The sequence below is a fragment of the Grus americana genome, chromosome 7 (genome assembly GCF_028858705.1).
Source record: "Grus americana isolate bGruAme1 chromosome 7, bGruAme1.mat, whole genome shotgun sequence".
Lineage (NCBI taxonomy): Eukaryota > Metazoa > Chordata > Aves > Gruiformes > Gruidae > Grus > Grus americana.
The window spans coordinates 24,796,559-24,815,235 of record NC_072858.1 but is presented as its reverse complement, the minus strand read 5'-3'; the positions used below and the strand labels follow the sequence as shown (position 1 = coordinate 24,815,235).

The 18,677-nt window shown below is 36.5% G+C and overlaps 1 protein-coding gene across 2 annotated transcripts in view; it reads right to left on the bottom strand.

Moving 5' to 3' along the window:
- Nucleotides 1–18,677, bottom strand: part of ADK (adenosine kinase) — a 294,428-nt gene that overhangs the window by 64,182 nt on the left and 211,569 nt on the right. For both annotated transcript variants that reach the window (XM_054832283.1, XM_054832284.1), the window contains exon 7: nt 18,400–18,570. In XM_054832283.1, the coding sequence (XP_054688258.1) occupies nt 18,400–18,570 (171 nt within the window). The remainder of the gene's footprint in view (nt 1–18,399; nt 18,571–18,677) is intronic.

The window sequence follows — 18,677 nt, the reverse complement described above, 5'->3', positions numbered from 1 at the left end:
TATCCATATTCACAATTGTTATATGTATTCAGGTTATCCCACGCGAGCAAACATAGCTATAAGAAGGAGAAGTCTAGATCTGTGGTAAGAGTTTTCACCTTTTACTTGCCCACTGTCACAAGTCACATTGGGTAGCCTACCATTGCCCCAGTGGTTAATGCTGATATGGGAAAACTAGTACTTGGCTTCTCATTTCTATTGGTGTTAGTAAGCAGCACCCCAAGGTATACAAGCTTACTACCTAAATACTTCATAAATTTGCCATTTCTAAAGTAGAAGCAGCAGCAGGGGAAAAACCCACTACTTTTTGTGATGCTATTTTATACAACATTAACAAGCTGTAAAGAGCCAAAAGATGGCTTTGTTTATGAGTTCACACTTAAAATCAGAGAAAATGTCTTCCTGAATACCACACATTATTTTCCTGGAATATTGTATGTAAGTACCAATATTCCACAGAAGACTAAAGGTTAAGTATACACTAGTGGAGCCAGTGAAGCTTTTCTTTCAGCTTAGTGGCAACAGATTTACAATACTAGGGATGCTAGCGACCTGAGATCCACTTGCACAAATTGCTTTTCGCCATAAAATGTTCTGTAAATCTGTGTGTTACTGTTTGTTTAGGTAAGCATGTGACACCCTCAACTTCCACTTTCAGTACTTGTGCAGAAAATAATCACAGTTCAGGTGGCATATGGGTATTTTGTATTTCAGAAGTAGCAAAGAAATCTGGTGACACAGTCATTGCTATGGTAAGTATACTTTTTGTAGTGAACATTGAAGTAAATAGGTACATAAAACATGTATAAGTTGTCACTACATAAGTTACTGCTGCCCTGGAGCTGCAATAATTTGCTTCCTTTAAAATCATTAAATGTAGCCATAAATACTTGGTATCTGCAATGTCCTATTATTTCAATAAGATGACAAGGCTCCTCTTACATAATATAGTGCAAACACATGAGCAAACTGATTTATCAAGAAAGGAACTTTCTGGAGAAGTAATTTATTGGCCTGTAAGTAGTGAAGTATGAACAGGCTTCTGGTCTGCATGAAGAAAACCGCTCCCAGGTCCTGATGCACTTAGGCAAGGTTGAGCCCTTGTGGAAAGTTTGAAAGGCTAAGGAAATTTCTCCACCTCTGGGAAGTACAGAGCGATTTTCAGGTAGAGAGCTCCATCTGATCTTCTCAAATCTTCCCCTTTTATTTGTCTCCTCCTCTCCTCAAATAATCCACAAACAGCTGAGATGTGGAATTAGAAAAGAACAGGCTGGACCCTGCCCTCCTTTGGCAAAGAGCAGTAACATGCAGAAAGATGTTTTGGTCTCCTCTTACGCTCTGTTCTTCATCATAAAGATTGTTTGGCTTAAGGAGGTCCCCTTTTTGTCCCAGCTGACAAATATAACACAATTGTTGGGACTTTTTACAAGGGCAGGTAGTGACAGGACAAGGGGTAATGGCTTTAAGATGAAGGAGAGTAGACTTAGATCAGCTATTAGGAAGAAATTTACTGTGAGGGTGGTGAGGCACTGGAACAGGTTGCCCAGAGAAGTTGTAGAGGTCCCATCCCTGGAAGTGTTCAAGGCCAGGTTGGATGAGACTTTGGGCAGCCTGGTCTAATGGAGGGTGTCCCTGCCCATGGCAGGGGGGTTGGAACTAGATGATCTTTGAGGTCCCTTCCAACCCAAACCATTCTATGATTCATACACAAACTTGTTTAGGAACAGTTAAGTGTAAGCTTAACATGTAGCTTAACACAAGCTTGTCACACACAGTGATGATGAACTGATACTCAGAGAAGGAAAGAACAATTGTCTTGTGATTTAGACAGTGACTGTAATCCTACTGAGCAGATAACTGAAGGGACTGGTCTATCCATGGTACAAAATGAAGGAAGGCACTGATAGGTCAAGTGGATCCCTTGGGATCGTTTCTGTGGGTTAGATTACATGTATGGCTTGGAAGTCTTGTTTCTGAAAGAAAGGAGATAGTGTTATATGACAGCTGCATTATATCATCATATCAAATGGATTAGGACAGCCGTGGAGACTGGAAGGCCTACACAGTTATCACTGATGAAGGAGGTACAGCTGAATAAGTCTTTCATAGACCATATACCAATGTATGTCCAGTGACAGGACGAACATCAGCAGATACCTTTTTAAACTAGAGAATCCAGCTGCTGCAAGAAAAAAATAAAAGGTAGTAATTATATTTTATCTATGTGGAGAAAGCATCTACCTTAATGTATCATTGTATCATTGTATCATGTATCATTGATGTTCTGGTCATGTCTCAAATGCCAATATTAAGTTCTGTTTTTCACTTAGAGATTTGACCTCTATTTATTAGGAGAAATATTGTATCAAGACCTTGCATGCTCTGAATGTACTTTCTGAGAGCGTACAAGAGCTTTATTTATGAATCCATTGACAACTACGTCCTTTACCACAGATACCAACATTGGCTGGATCCCAAAGGATTTAACATGTCATAAGTAATTATAAACTGAAATTTGACATTCAGGCTATATTTAAAGATGGAAATTTAAACTATTGATGATTGTTTTATCTAATTATATCTAGAGGGACTACAGCAGTGCAGGTAGCTCTAACATGAGATTACTAAAATGCCAGCAGTTACCTGTCAGTCCTTGTCTAATGAATTTATAGATTGTAACAACTTAACAGTGGAGAAGAAGCTCAAAGACTGTGTTTTGGTTCTTACTTTTAGATTGACTGCCTCAAATTACATCCCTGTTTAACAATCACGTGGCCGCCTCTCCTTGGGCCTTTTCTTTAAAATATCCCCCACGTCTCTGCTGCCTCAGCTCCACTGTGCAGAGGGAACCTGAGACGGAAGTTACAAGTCTGAAAAGGGGGAGAGCAGGGAGCAAGATCTCCATCTTCCTTTGGCAGTAAATTCTTAAATCAACTCAGGCTGTAATGTGCAACTTCAAATTAATAGAACTCTGCAAATCACCACCTTAAGGGTCTCATTTGATTATGCTGCTCTGCTGATAGAAAAATTACACAAGTACAGTCAGTGCGCTGTTTTTCTTATGCTCTGTTATATTTGTAAATCTGTTCTTAAGAGTCAACATCAATACAAAATGATTTAAGGTTGATACTACTTGAAAGAGACAGAGTTTTTGCATGGCTGTGTGATCCTTGGGTTTCTTGTTTGGAGTCCATGTATGACACTTCAAAAAAGCCATAACAATAAAAAAAATAATAATAATCCTCCTCCAAGACTAAAATGTACATCAGGTCAATACAGAATTAAAAACAGGGTATGAACCAATAATTTCAGTATTAAGAATTGCAAGTAGGCTGTAAGAATTCTGAAATCCATAAGCACAAATATAAACTCAGGGTTAAGTTCATACTGAAAAAAATCCAGTCACATTAAGATAAAAGATAGACAAGCAAGTTACTCATACATTAATTCCTACCTGTCAGGATACCACAAAAAAAAACATACATGAAAAAAGTCCAATGTCCTGAGAACATAATTCCCAGCTAATCCAGTACCACAAACACTAAAATATTGAAGTCATAACAATGATTATTACACAGTTTTACTCCAGGGTACCCTATCATTACTATTCTCGATAGTAGGACTGAGAAGACACCTCCCTGAGACACGGCTCTTTTGTGCTGACAGAGGACCAAGTTAACAAAGGGCAACCTACTTCTCACAAATCCAGCAACACACAATCCCCGCTGCCACGTTAGAGACTAAGGTGATAATACAGGGACACCCAACCTCCTTTCCCTTTGCTCTCCTGCATAAGGCTTAAGCATAATACAGTTAATAATGAGTATGCATTCTTAGCCCCCAATCTTTTACTCTGCTCTGCTAGAATTCAACAGTTGTTTTAAAACATGGGGACTGCTATTAAAAGTTGCTGGAAGTATTCAAGCAGAAAGCTGAAAAGATTGACAGTGAATTTTTTTTACTTATATAGCAAAGACTAATTTGTATTTTACGCTGTTTCAGCAGTCTTTGACTGTTTTCTTCAAAATCACTGGCTCAGTGGCACCATATGGAGCATGTTGAACTTAAGATACCAAGAATGTGTCCAAGATATATCTCACTCCAGTGTGTTAAAACATTCCACCCTGCAGCTGTCATTATAGGAATATAATTCATACCCTAAAGTTTAAAGAAAAACAGTGTAGCTTACTATGCTTACAAAAATACAAGATTTTTTTGGTTCCAAGTAACGGTCAGTAAATGGAGAACAGTTAATCTTAAATACTGCTTAAATATTTAAAATTTTAACTGATCGTGAACTGCTTTAATTCTGCATGATATTTAAGACCGAAAAAAACCCCCACATGCAAAAGAATTACTAAAAAATCTACAGTGAAGGGACTTAGATATCTAGACTTAGCATAGCCCATCACTACTTTTTCCTTTACCATTGATTGCATTCCTTTTAAAAATTGATATATGAGATTACAGGGCAAAACCTTATCTACATTTTTTGTAATGTCACTGAGCAAGTGTCTGATCCTTGTTATGACATTTCACCTCTCTCTGGTCATTACTTCTGAAGTCTTTTGTTTGTCATCTCTGTTTAAAATGTAAATTTCTTAGGATACGACATGCCTTTTACTCTGTTTTATATAGTGTATAGTACTCCAAACACCTTCTATAAAGTTAACTGCTGTTATAATAAGGGTAGGAGATAGGCAAGAAAAAAAGAACACATGATGGTTTCTTTGAAAAGCTGTCTTGGGATGGATACATTACTCAGATGGTCGATTCGCAAGCTAGTAATGCAAGTTGCCTTAGAGAAGGATCCACAAAACCATTTTAACATGCCAACCCATCATATATTCTGTATATGACATGTTTCAGAGGAAAACTGTTTTAGAGAATTTAAAATTTTTATTGATACAATTTTTCATATGCCTTTGTCTGTAGAGTCAGGAAGTTGTATGAGGCTCAGGGGAAAATGTTTTAGAAACCTTCTAAGGTTATCCCATAATAGCTTATTGATAAATGGTAAACTCATATGTAAGGCTTAATATCCTGGAGGCCTTCAAGGGCAGGCAGTAAGTTCTGTGTGTCTTGCTGGCAAGCTAGGGATCTCCCCTCTACAATATTGTCAATCTTCCATTTACAGCCATCCAAGGACCAAAGATATTGATGCAGGACTGAACATTGCATGCCTTATGTCTCTAGCCAGTATAATATTAGGGAGGCATTTCATATTTGCAGGGAGATTACTGGGAGCAGGAACATGAAAAGGGTTTTCAAGGGCTGGTTTATTACAGAAAGATGGTGAGTTAGGGTAGTTCAAAGCATAGAAGCTGGCTCTGTTGAGAGAGAACAGTAACTATGCTCAGTTAGAAGTACTACTGAAGACCTTGTTATACTTTCCACATAGCTGAGACAGGCAACATAAGATCCATAGAAGTGTTTGTAAAATGTGGAATTAAAATAGGAAAACATCGCACAGTTATACCAAATTTGCACCCCGGGCTGTTGCTGGGTATGATGTGTTTAATTCCAGAAAAATGGAATGCAAGAAATATACAAGAAAAAAAAAGTAGTTAAGTAAATGTTATGAAAAGGTAAGCATCATAACTTGTTATGCTCTTGATTTAAATTAGTAACATGGTTTGGACAGATTAGTATAGACAAAATTAGTTACATTTCAAACAGTTTGCAGGATGAGTTGGATATATTTCAAATCTACTCTTGGGAATTTTATTTACATGAACTATAATTTTTCTTATTCATTATCCTGAACGAGGATTTATTGCAAGAGGTCTTATTAACAGATGAACAAAACATTAGCACTGAAAACAGTTGTTCAATTCTAATTAAAAAAATTCATTAGAAAACTTTCCACATGTTGTACAAATTCTAAAATGAGTTCTATTTATCTGGCTAATCTTTTCCTGAAAGAAATATCTTTGTTCAAGGACCACAGGACTGGCTGTAATGGATCAGACCAGCAATCTATCTAGCTCAGGACCCTGTCTTTGGAAAACTGTTACAAAGAAAACTGAAGGAAACTGAAAGTTTACAGATCAGCCTGGTTTCCTTTAAACTCTCATTGAAGAGTTGGCTTTTACCCTGAAAAATAAGTGTTAAAGGAAATTAACTGTGGATAGCCATATTGCCTAATTATCCAATTCTCCCCATCCACCTAACACTCAAAATCATTACTGTATCGTTGAATGTATAGATTTTGAAATAGACAAATTAGGGGTTTGCTCTCTGTTTCATTACATGAGATACTCTTCTAAAAATTGTTACTTGAATAACAGCCACAAGAATATCTGCATAATTTACACCTGAATTAAGCATCTTCCTGGTGTGATAACATTCCTTGTTAACTTATTACATATTCTTCTCTCTAGATTTGTCCAAATGCCTTCCAAAATAACCAACGTCTGTTAATTTATGTTGCAGTATTCTATACAGTGCACTTTTAAGTCCCAAATAAGAAGAGAGAAAAAACTCTTATTTAAGAATAGTAGAGGTGAAGGTTGGTTAAAAAGAGATAATTGACATTTAACTTCCTACAAAAACAACTCCAATGAAAGAGGTGCAAAATGAATATGTATGCTTTGAATGAAGTCTGTTACAAGGACGATCACTCCCTAAAATACGTAATATCTTTACCATAAATGAAAAGACAACTTTGGGATGACTTACGTTGTCATTTCCATACCAGTTTAAAAATCCCAGGAACACAGCTGAAGATGATGTTAACACACTAAACACTTTGATCTTAACTTGCTTTACCTGAAATATACACATGCACCACTCATCCTGGGACACAAAGTTCTTGCTGGAAATATGAAAGAAACTCATCTGCAAGTAGACAATATGGACTCCTGAAACTTATGGTTTCCATGGTGTACTCTAAACAATGGGTCGACCTCCCACCAGTGCTACCCCTTAGAATACTCATACGTGTGTCCACCCACCTCTCAGATAATGCATGTTCAGAGATGGGCTACAATTGGCCAGCATAAGACTATGTACTTCTTCAGTTCTTTTCACCAGTTTAGATTCTAGAAGAAATGAATTTGGTTCCAGATGATGAGTGTTCTTTTTTGAGCAGTTAGATTCAGTAGTTTGACTCATTATCGTAATTCGCATATACCAAGATGCAGCTCCATCCAAATCTGGCATTTACTTTGATGTTCAAATCAAATGCATAGTGTTTGGCAACTATATGTGCAGAATTTAAATTGACTGATTCATTTATCTGAAACTGGTACGTGTCCAAGACCACTCACAGATGTATCTACTGGTCTAGTAGAAATTCCGACTAGAGGAAAAAGACACATTAATCAGAGCTGCTCCAAAATGACATATATATTAAATATTGTGTGGGTTAAGACCATATGACTGCCCATCCACACAGGGTCATACATGTTTCAAAAAAAGTTAAAGAAAAACTGCATGAACTGATGGTAAAAGACACCTGCAATTCCCTGAAATTTCAGATATTTTTCCAGTTGGAGGAAGGTCCTCCTTTCAGAGCAATCAGAACTGCCCCAACAACATAATTTATAGGTACAACTTAATTTCTCATAAAAATTCCAGTTCTTTTAAAAGAGAAAGAACATTGCACAACCTGGAGACATCAACAGTCTGACTAGACAAGATAAAAATGCCCTGGTCTCTCAGAGGAATTCCAGAGCAGAAAGACACCTTGTTAAAAGAGATCCCAAATAGGACCTAATTCTATGAGGTCTCTTACCTGCCAGGAACCAAAGATACTGCTAATACCTTGGCCTCTCAGAATTACAAAAGTAGTATCCTTCAGAAGGACAGCCACAGAGAAAGAGAAATAAGCATGCTGTCGACTGGCACCTACAGATTGGCTTAGACTCAAAGGACAATAACATCAAAATGAAGAAGCAGAATTTCTCAATAAAAATGAGTTTCCCCTGAATCAAGATCCATCAATATTCAGCATCAAAAAAATTTAAAATAAAACTCCTAACTCCAGAAATTTTTGGGACATCCTCAAATAGCCTATTCAACTAGCATGGCTGTACCTTGATAACAGCAGGACAGCTTGAAAAGTATCACTAAGGACAGGTTAGTTGGGGCTCCTAAGGGTCTTCCATTGGAATTTGTACCACTTTCCCATTCCTTTCAAGTGAGTTTCTTAAATGCTAAAGGTTTTGCTTATTGACAAGGACAGCCTGTGCCCTTACAGAGTGGGTAGAACCAGCTGGCTCTGAACTCTAAGACTCAGATGAAAAGCAGATACTGATGGCCTCTTCCTTTGTAAGGGTGGTGGTGAAGTCCCTTCTCCTTAGCTGCAGTTGGGAAGAAAGTTTCTGCTTGTGAAACTGATGCCTCTGAGTGAAATAACTGGAGGATGATGAATACAATTGTTTGTTGAATTTCAAATTCAGAGTAGGGGTCCCTCCTCTACACAGGTAGAAACATAACAAAAAAATTACAGATTTATATATTTCAAAATTTCTAGAATCTCAGCCATTAGACTGCTACAATTCTTTTCTCTAGAGGAAACTCCCGGACCTGGAAACTGCTTTAGCATGGAAAGCAAACTGACTTATACATCCATGTTTCCCTAATGTGACTGCACATGTTCCTGGTTTTGACATGGAATACAAGATGTCAAATGAGGGTCTGAGGACTTAATGAGAGACATTTTTACTTATCACGTATGTGTCAGCAGTACTTTTACTAAAGTAAAGGTTTATTGCATCATTTCTGTAGAGGAGGAAAAAAAAAAGAGTGTAATGACTAGGAGAGATGAGTTCTGTCAACTTAGAACAAAACCCAATTTCTCCATGTTGCAAATTGCAAAGCAATTTCTCCATGTTGCTTCCCTGGGAGGTCAATATTTAAAAATATGGTTTTGTAAGTCAGATTATGACCCCTAAACTTCGAAATATAGCTTAAAGAGACACTTTCATGTGGCTGCAAAATTATCACCCAAAGGCTGTTGTAAATGGGATGGCTTACGCTTATAAAGAAGGCAAGGTTTTCGAGATCCATTACTACCTTTGGGAAAACCATGGATGCTTTTCTGTATCTTTCAAGTATTTTAGGTACGCTGCAACCATATTTTTTTCCACTCCTTTTCCAAGCTCCTTATCTAACTTTTTGACTACTCTTTGAAAAATTATTTAGAAATTAATAAAATATTTTTGCAACCCTTACATATATTTATCACAAATTGCATATGCTTCATAATATAGTGCATGTTTACCTTTTCTTTTAATGCCATTTATAGGAGGGACAAATTATGTTTTAATTGTATAATTAGTAAGTTTAATCAATGAAAATGCCCAGTATTATCAATTCTAATGTCTTAACTCCAAATTCTAATTAAAATTTAAAACATAGATTTTAATCAATAACAGTTTAGCAGAAGTCAGTTCTAAATATCTTCAATGTATATATCAATGCATGAAGGAAACTTGTTTTTGCATTGTTTACTTATACATAGCACCTTTTCAGCAGTCTTAAGGAAACATCAGTGGGTTACATGTATTCCTATCAAATCTACAAACAGTAGGAATTCCAGTGACAGAAGATTATATAAATAGTTGGAAATAATAGATGGTTCAAATGCCTAGTTTTGCTCCTCTTTGTTGAAGAAAGTCAGAAAAATAAAACTACTTCACAGATTTGTAATCAGATGTGAAATTCTCTTGTTGGAATAAAAATATTATTTGAGCTATATAAGCAGGGTGAAGGCAAGTGTTGATAGAGAAAGTAAACATGAGAAAAGAAACAAGGTTGAAATTGTAGTTTTGAAAAAATAGTGCTACATAGTAGTACAGAAAAAAATGTTAACATAATAAAGATATTGCCAATTCTATTCCAAAATCCCCAAACTATGTTTTCAAGATTAATTCCTTATAAAAGAGTTTTAAAAAATAAAAATCAAATGCCATTCTAATGCAGTTTCAACTTACTTTTGTACAACTACATGTTTGCATTTTGTATGGATTTTTCTTAAGCAGCTTCAGTATTAAAATAATTACTAAAACATTTGCACTCATACAGACTGAAAAACACATCTACTTTTAGTCTCAAAATTTATTATGTTATATTGCATATTTTCTTGAAAAATTTAGTTTAGAGCCATTTAGAGTAGCCTCCAAGCCTCTCTACAATACATGATCACAGGGTTTTGAACATCATCATGGACTTCTGGCTCCTTGACTATCCTTCCCTTTTCTTCTCTTTCAAGTACCCTTTGGTCAGACTCAAATTTATAAACACAGGAAGCATCAATGCACACTCCTTAGGCAAATACAAGCTCTTTTATATAAAAACCTCTGTCCATGAACTTTACAGCTAATACCTTAACTTATCCACACATAACAACATTCAACTAAATACCTGCAGATAAAACTATATTGAGTGGCTGCATATATAACATAAATCAGGATTAAAAAGGATATTGCTGTAAATACTATAGTATGGAAATAAAACTTTTAAGCCAGACAGTGTCCCCAACCGTGTTTCTTTGCTATATTGCTTGAGAGACCCTAACAGCACACACTGGTTAGATCAGATGAAACAGAGAGGTTATCAGGCTTTCTCTTTCAAAGTCTGCTGTAACACCACGTATTACCCTCTCAGCTAGTCAGACCTAGTCATCCTGTGGCCTGGGAAAGCTGAACGGGCTCAGTGATTCAACATTAATCTAGCCCACAGAAATGACTCTTGCTGTGGACATAAAATTGCTAAATCTGACTAAGGGGGCAGATGAGACTATGTGATGAGGGCAAGTGAGAAAGGTCCGCGCCAGCTCACGTTTAGGTGTTATCCATGGGGGTGACATGGCACTGCAGCCTTACAATTCACTGTAAGGATGGTAACAGGGGGAGAATCCCCAGTATATGTTGGTATAAAAGGCTTTAGCGTGATCTGAATCAGAAAATGGATACATCTGCCCCAAACAGGGCTTGAAATGTGGAGTTGTTGAATAGACCTTAGCTGGCTTGGAAAACAAAACCTTTACTGAAACCTATATATTTTACCTGCATTGTTATCTGCAAATATCTCTGTGAAATTGAATTGTTCTGGATTTACATTGATTTAAAGATGTTTTTGTGAACAATTCTGCCTTCATTCTACTTCTTACCAACTATATAACTAAATTTTATTCATACTCTTATTTTTGCAGCTCTTGCATTATATGTTTGTATTATATTATACATTTTTGCCCTAGTACTGATTAGTGTAAATGCACATGCAGATCACCTTTAAAAGGCTTTCAGAGACATATATTTATATTACACTGAAAACTGAAAGCCAAATTCTGCAGGTCTTTTCCACCAGTCCGGTGAGTTTTGTCCTAAATGTATCCGGCAGCTGACAACATTTCAGGACATTAAGTGAAGAAAAAATTTAGAACTGGATTTTGCTTGTTCCTGGCTCTGCTCTTGCTGTATGACCTTGGGCAAATAACCTCTCAATTGTCCACCTGTAAAACAGAGACAAGACTACACACCCACCTTATTGGTTTATTCTGAGCTTTAATGTCTGTGAAGTGTTAGGAGACGCTCTGGGAAGTGCTACAAAGTGAAAAGGGTTATCAATCATCGTCAGTAAAACACAAGCTGCTGAAATACAGTGAAATCTGCCTTCCCTGCTCACAGGACATGTTCTGTCTTGTGCTGCGTTCTAAATAGTATTTGTAATCTTAAAAGTCTCTCAATGCTGCATAGCATAAGGAAGGATAAATATCCCTGAGCATTCTGAGAGACTACCAGAAAATATTTTTAGTTTTAAGAAGAGAAGCCTGTTGTAAAGTATATGCTTCTCTTCTAAATACCTGTTTGTTTTCCATAACAGGAAAAGAGAAAGCCATTTTTGAGACAGGATTCCTAAATTGCTTAAATAGCTAGACATTAGCTGAAAGCAGCACTAAATATCAATTTAAATACTTGGCTCTCAATTTTCCTTTCATTCATAATGTACTAGGTAAACTATACTAAAATAATTACTTGCTTATTACTCATGAATTTCAGTGCAGTGGCTGAGACAATGTAGATAAATAAGATGATTAATTGAAACAGAATGAATCACAACAAAATATGTTGTATAAGGTATGATTAACTCCACAGTGATTCATATCATTTCAGATAACAGGGCTTTTATCAAAGACGGCTGCAAGGTTGGGAAATGATTTAAAAGCATTTCATCTTAGAGAGCCACTGCAGTTCACAAGGGAGGGGGGTGGGGGAATTAAAAAAAAAAAAAAGTTAAAAAAAAGAGAAAGAGAGAGAGCAAGAGAGAAGGAGAAGCAGATCCAGTGTCTGCAGCTGAAATAGCCTTGGGCTGTTTCAGCATCCTTCCCACAGCACATCTTTACAACATGCCACTGACATTATCAACCTCCCTTGTGCTAGAAACCCTCTCATTTTTCAATTGGCCACAATTTAGTAGATATTCCAATACTGAGAAAGTTAATTCTATGAATTAAGCAGAAATATTACAATGCCATAGCTTTCCTATAATTGAAAACACAACACCTGCACCAGGAAATGTGTCAAAATTCTACAAAGACATCAAAGAAAAAGAATATTTTTCCTCCATTCAAAATTGCAATTTGTAATTACCAGACTCCCTCCATAGACTTTGCAGCAATCTTAAATGTAGGATTTATTACAAGAAATTGCTATCTGTTTACTGCAGTTTAGAAAAGCAAACACCAGCAGCAGCTGACCTTAAAAACCTCTACCTGTTAAAACAGAAGAGAAGATGAGATGTCTCCTTACAAATTTTTTTCCCATGTGTATTTAATAAACTGGGTCAGAATATCTGATTACGATTTTTAACTTAACCGCAGACTCCCTGTAGGGGACTGCGCAAACCTCAGTCTCACGCTCAGCCTAGGAAATGAAGATAATTACCCTCACCTGTGGGGCAAGTTTCTGAGAACTTCTGAAAGCACAACAAAAAGGAAAGGACTGGCATGTAAATTGAAGTGCAAAACACTGACACCCAACTTAATTTCATTTAAGATGATTAATGTTTCTGAAAACTTAATTCAAAATGAATAAAGATGTAGAACCTGAAGGTAAAGGTTGAACTCATAAGAAAGATAGCTTGCAAACAACTCAAAATAACCACTCACTATGGACCAGTCCCAGGAAGCTAAAAACAAAGAATCAAGGTCTCTTAAGGGCTCTTTACATAACATACACGCAAGTTAGGAGGACAGTAAAATGAGCCTCTTCGAGATACTCCAATTCAAGTATGATGTAGTATTTGCCCTCTACTAATAATTTCAAACATTCAAAAATAATTTTAAGTGCTTACTTGAAGATACTTCAAACAGAACCAACAGTCTGGTGACATTTATGGCACAACCAGCCATCCTTTGCTATGGTCCTTACTTCTTGACCCCATCTGATACAGAAGAACAGACTGAAATGTTTGTCCCCCTTTCATTATTTATTGAAAGTTGAACTGTATTTCCCTTCCTCCACACACCAAATTACATCTGCCACCTGATTTTCTCCTGTCTCTTACTTGTTAATTGCTTCCTCAGAATCAGGCAATTCACCAGTGTGAAAGGACATTCAGGTAGTGTGGAAAACTATCTGCTAGGTCTTTAAACAGTAGCCATTACACTGGTGTAAATTCAGATCAATTCAGTTATGCCATTATGAATGCACACTAGTTTAAAAAGAATCACCATGAGGCTCATTTATCGTACAAAAGTGATTATGTCTCATTCAAGATTCTCGTGAGCTGTGGGCAGATGCCTAAGCCTGCAGGTACCAGTCTGGTCCTAGGTGATAACCCAGCAGAGGAAATCTGCAGGTGGGACTGAAGGTTGTCCACAGTGTCATATCTTAACATAATATATCAAAGTATGTGGAGTGAAAGTTGTTTACAAACGTGTTAAAGGTTACAGAAAGGGAACAAACCAATTTGTTTGGAAACTGTTGTTTTGGTGTAAATCCTAGTGTGTTGAACACCATTTGATGCCAGAAAACTTACCAGCATTTCCATTCACTCCCCTAGTTAAAATAAGCACAAAACTACAGACTGACTGCACATTCAAAATCAGAAGCATATTAACCACTGTTATCAGTTTTAGAGTTACTGTTTTTCCTTGCCATTAAAAAGAATTTTCCATGTCATTAAAGAGACTTGCCTTTGTAAAGGCTTATAAAGGTTCTTAAAGGCTGTGTCCAAACCACATATATTTGTAGGGATGTTTATGTTAGGATTTGATACCTCACTTGAAAATATTTTAAATTAAGGAGGCACAATGTACTATTTCAGTGTAACTGTAAGATGAAATGAGGACAAGACCTGTTTGATATCTTATTGCATACAAAGGTACCCATCTTTCCAAAGCTCAGGATTTGTAACTCCAGAACCACCACTAAAGCTATTGTCATTGCTTTTTAAAACAGAAGTCTTGCACGCAACCTTCTTTCTTTTTAGCATATTTGCTGTCACACCAGCATCAATTTCCCAACGAGCTTGCAGAAGCATCTGTCTTTGCAGAACTTCAGCTTACAATCCTGTAATTAATTTGTTCAGAGACTGGGTGTTTAGAAGTAACAGCTCTTTACACTAGAGAGGAAGAGGATCTAAGTTCCAATAATAATTGTTATCTTAGTTTTCTTTATTATATTCGTGCTTTAGAAAAATCCACAATTTCTCTTCTACATAAACCTCCTCAACTTTTACCAATTGCTGTACGCTGTATATTGCAAGCTATATTGTTTGGTTACGGTTTTTGTTGTAAAGCAATAGATGAGGAGCTTAGCGTGTCTGTAATTCTAAAGTTTCTAAATTCTAAAATTTCTCAGTGATGTCCTGCCTACATGTAGGAAGAGAACCCAGAAGATCTTTAACACATCAATATCTTAATAAATATTTCTCTGAGTCATGAATGACTGCAATATGCAGGGATGAATCATGTGAAACCTTTGTAGTGTCCCTTGAATTCTGAAGACCTCCACAGAAAAGAAACTGCTACCTAGCTGCACGTCCCAAAATACACAGATTGTCAGATCGTTCCCCCAGAAGCAGTTCCCTTCCTGAGGAGATGCCATTGTAACTCACATCTCTTGGGGAGACTGGAAATTGAGTTCAGATTCCTGTGCCCATTATTGACTTCGATGGGTCAAGTATATCAGAGACACCAAGCTTTAGCCCTAACTGGGAAAGTAATATATGCAAATTTAGGCTCCTTTACTTGCCTAGTATAATTGCTGTGTAGGAAACATTCCACAACTCTGTGTAGACATGTAATTTTAAAAGCTTTCATTCCTTTGACCATTCTGTTACTGAAAGTTACTTTGAGTTGTGAAATATGTATTCTAAGGTGAGCTTTTACAGATGAATTAAGCAGCAACTTGTGACAAAGCAGTTATCATCAGGAGATAATTGACCTTATTTGAGAGTTAAGCATCCTGAGGCAAAGTAGAGTATGCTTAATCCTGGCAGGTTAATTATCCAGTGATTATGGTAGCTTGGAAGGTATTATTGCTAAGAACCATTTGCAAAATGACACTATTAAAAAAACCCTTAATTTAATAAAAATTAAAAGCAATGACAATAATCAAGTTCTCCAGTCATGTATCGCTAGATAATGACTGCAGAATCGCCCTAATTGGTTAGCAGCAATGAGCATATAATTATTCCTATTCTGAATGTTCTGTACTAAATTTATTGTATGAAGTACAGTTAATAAGTATCAAAAATCCAAGACAAGATGTTTGGCTAGTAATAAAAGGGATTTAAACAAATGATCAAAACACCAGTGGTCACTGAGCTAATGCTGAAACATGCACTGAGTGGTTATCACAGCATTCAGTGTCTCCACTGCTGGCATTTACATTCCAAACTAGAACATTTATTCCGAGAGGTTTACAACTTGCCCATTTTAATTACCATCTGGCTGAAACTTGAAATAACCAATCTCCATTCAGATGTAAATTTTTAAGTAGAAGATGTAATTTAAAATCACTCTGCCAATTGTTTTTAGTTTAGGAATGGCAGCAATTTGGAATTTTGCTGCTCTTGGATGTTTTTGTATTACTCAAAAAATAAACAGCTCAGTGCTTAACAATAAAATTGTATTAGTCTATAATGTGGAGTGAAGATAAATATAGGGAAGAATAAAAATCGTGGCTGAGAGTATTGTTCGTATTAATAAAGTAACAACCACACCACTTAGTATGCCTTGCTTATATGTTAACTTATGCACTTTCAGTGTTTAACTAAACTAGCAAAACTGATGGAAAATGTAACAAAAAGCAAAAGGAAATCACAGTAAATGGGCAAAAATTTGGTGTTGGCTAGCTGAAGTGGTTCATTGCCCATCAAGGCATACATAAACACAAAAAACCCCTGGATGTACTTGGAGATGAAATGAATATAGGAGGAAAAAACCCAACAAAAAAATGAAGGAGGAAGCTACTAGAAGGCAGAACATGTCAGAATGAGCATCTTGAGTTTTGCAACTACTGTTTACCAGAAACCATACGCAAAGAGCAGAAATACTGACAATCACAAGGTACAACAGCTACTAAAAACTAGAAGTGCACCATGCCAAGAGCATGGTTTAAAGTCACACAGAAAGATGAGAATAAACCACTGCAAATAACATTTCAACAACTCCAAAGCAGCAATGGCCAACTTATATAGCAGAAAGTGGAGACTAAGAAATGACCAGGGTTTCAACCTATTAGTATAAGTACCAAAGCATAAGAGGCTGGTACTCTGAGGTGTGTGTGTGTATGTATATATATCTAACGTACTTCCAAGTTTAAGGATGATCACTTAAGTTTAAATAGTATCTTTTACCCTGAAAGACATCAAAATGCTTCAAAAATTATACACAGAAAATGCAGGGAGTCTTTCAACTTCAATACACACAACAGTTCTATACAATATTTTATGACAGCAGGTGAATAATACCATAGCAAACTGAAATGGCAGGGGAAATTAACATAGTCTGAATATAATTTCTAAAATTGGAATGTCGCCAGTATAGTGGACTATTGCTTATAAAGTGTGCACATATACCAAAAGTAACAACCTATGCTTTATCTTCTGAAAAACAGCACCTGATGAGCCACTGTGATCTGAATTCTTCTAATAGGTCAATGGGGCAATTTATATAAATTTATATAAAAGACCAGCTAGGTTTAATCCCAGAAGTTTCTGTGAAGCCCTTCCACCCAAACATTGACTAGATTTGGTATTACTTAATTTGTGAAATCTATCAAGATTTTTTTCTTGAGATTATACTGCTATTAAATCAAAACATTCAGATATTAAATCAAAATGTTCAGTAGCATCTTTGTGAGGACTGTATTGTGAAAGACAGAATAAAGGTAACAGTTGGCAATAGCAGCAAAATGTCTGGAAAATACTTCATCTGTATGATTAACTATAGTTAAAAAGCTTTCCCTTATCCTAGTGCATCTAAAAACATTGCGATTTTCTTAATTTTATTTTATTTTTTTTTTAAAAGTCCTATTTCTGTAACAATGCTAGCCCCTAATGTGGACATGTGGGCAACAGTGTAAAAACTGACTTGTGTTGGTGCAACTCCCTGTGTCACAATCAGGAATAACCACTGACAGGAATAAGTTGCTTGTCCATAATTTTCCTATATTAACGTAGTTATCTTGAGAGACAAGCCCACTCTTCATTTAGGTGTATCACACTTTCCAAGGCTTTTTTTAACCTTTTTCTGCTGAATAAACTAATAAATATTTAAGAGCACTTTCTGAAGTGAAAAAAAAAAATCAAAAAATGATAGCACTACAATAAGTGGAATCTGAATTAATTTGGTCTGTTACCATGGACTTTCAGGTAGAATTTCACGCAATTTGTTTGCCAACTGTTGCATAGCAAAGATAAGCCTTCCTTAGATGGACTGCCAGTCCATCTACCATAAAATCAATGAGAACCTTCTAAGCCAATTAACCATTTCTTAGTTTTCTCCTCCCACTTCTCCCCAAAGAGTTGTCTTCATCACAGAAAATGCTATTAACAGCAGCAGTAAGGGTATGGAAACAAGTTACAGAACCTCAGCAGCTCTACAGTAGCCCCTCATATGTTTTCTTCCAGCAGCAAGTTAACTTCATGGACAGTTATTATAAAGCAGCCAATGTGTTGGATATTTCCTCTTTTAACCTAGAGTAACTTGTTTATGTGTCTCTACACTAGAATGAGCAAGTTGTAGACCTCTAACAGGTCAAGTGACATCTTTGGCATCTACTGAAATATCACAGTCCTGTGACCATGGATTTCATTTTCTGGTGACACATCACACGGTCAGTCTCTCTATACACAACAGAGAATCAGGAAGCAAGCTCCTAGACACAAACAGATAGGTGCAAGAGATACAAATACTTCAACGACTTTCCTAAGACTCACCGACTCATTTCCAAAAAGGACATCGACATAAGGCATGACTTTCATCATAGGCTCTTTGTAGAACTGGCTAATAAATGGTGCAGAAAGATTCAAGCTGAAGATCTTGTTGTTTGCAGAAGCCTGAGCAGCCACTTTTAATACTGCTTCGGGTGACACCGTCAGGAAGAATCCCTGCAAGCATCCAAACAAATGTATGTTACTAATTTCATATTAGGAACTGCATGAAGCATGCTGCTTCTAGAAGGTCTCCCCCAACCCATCTTTGTCATACACATGCA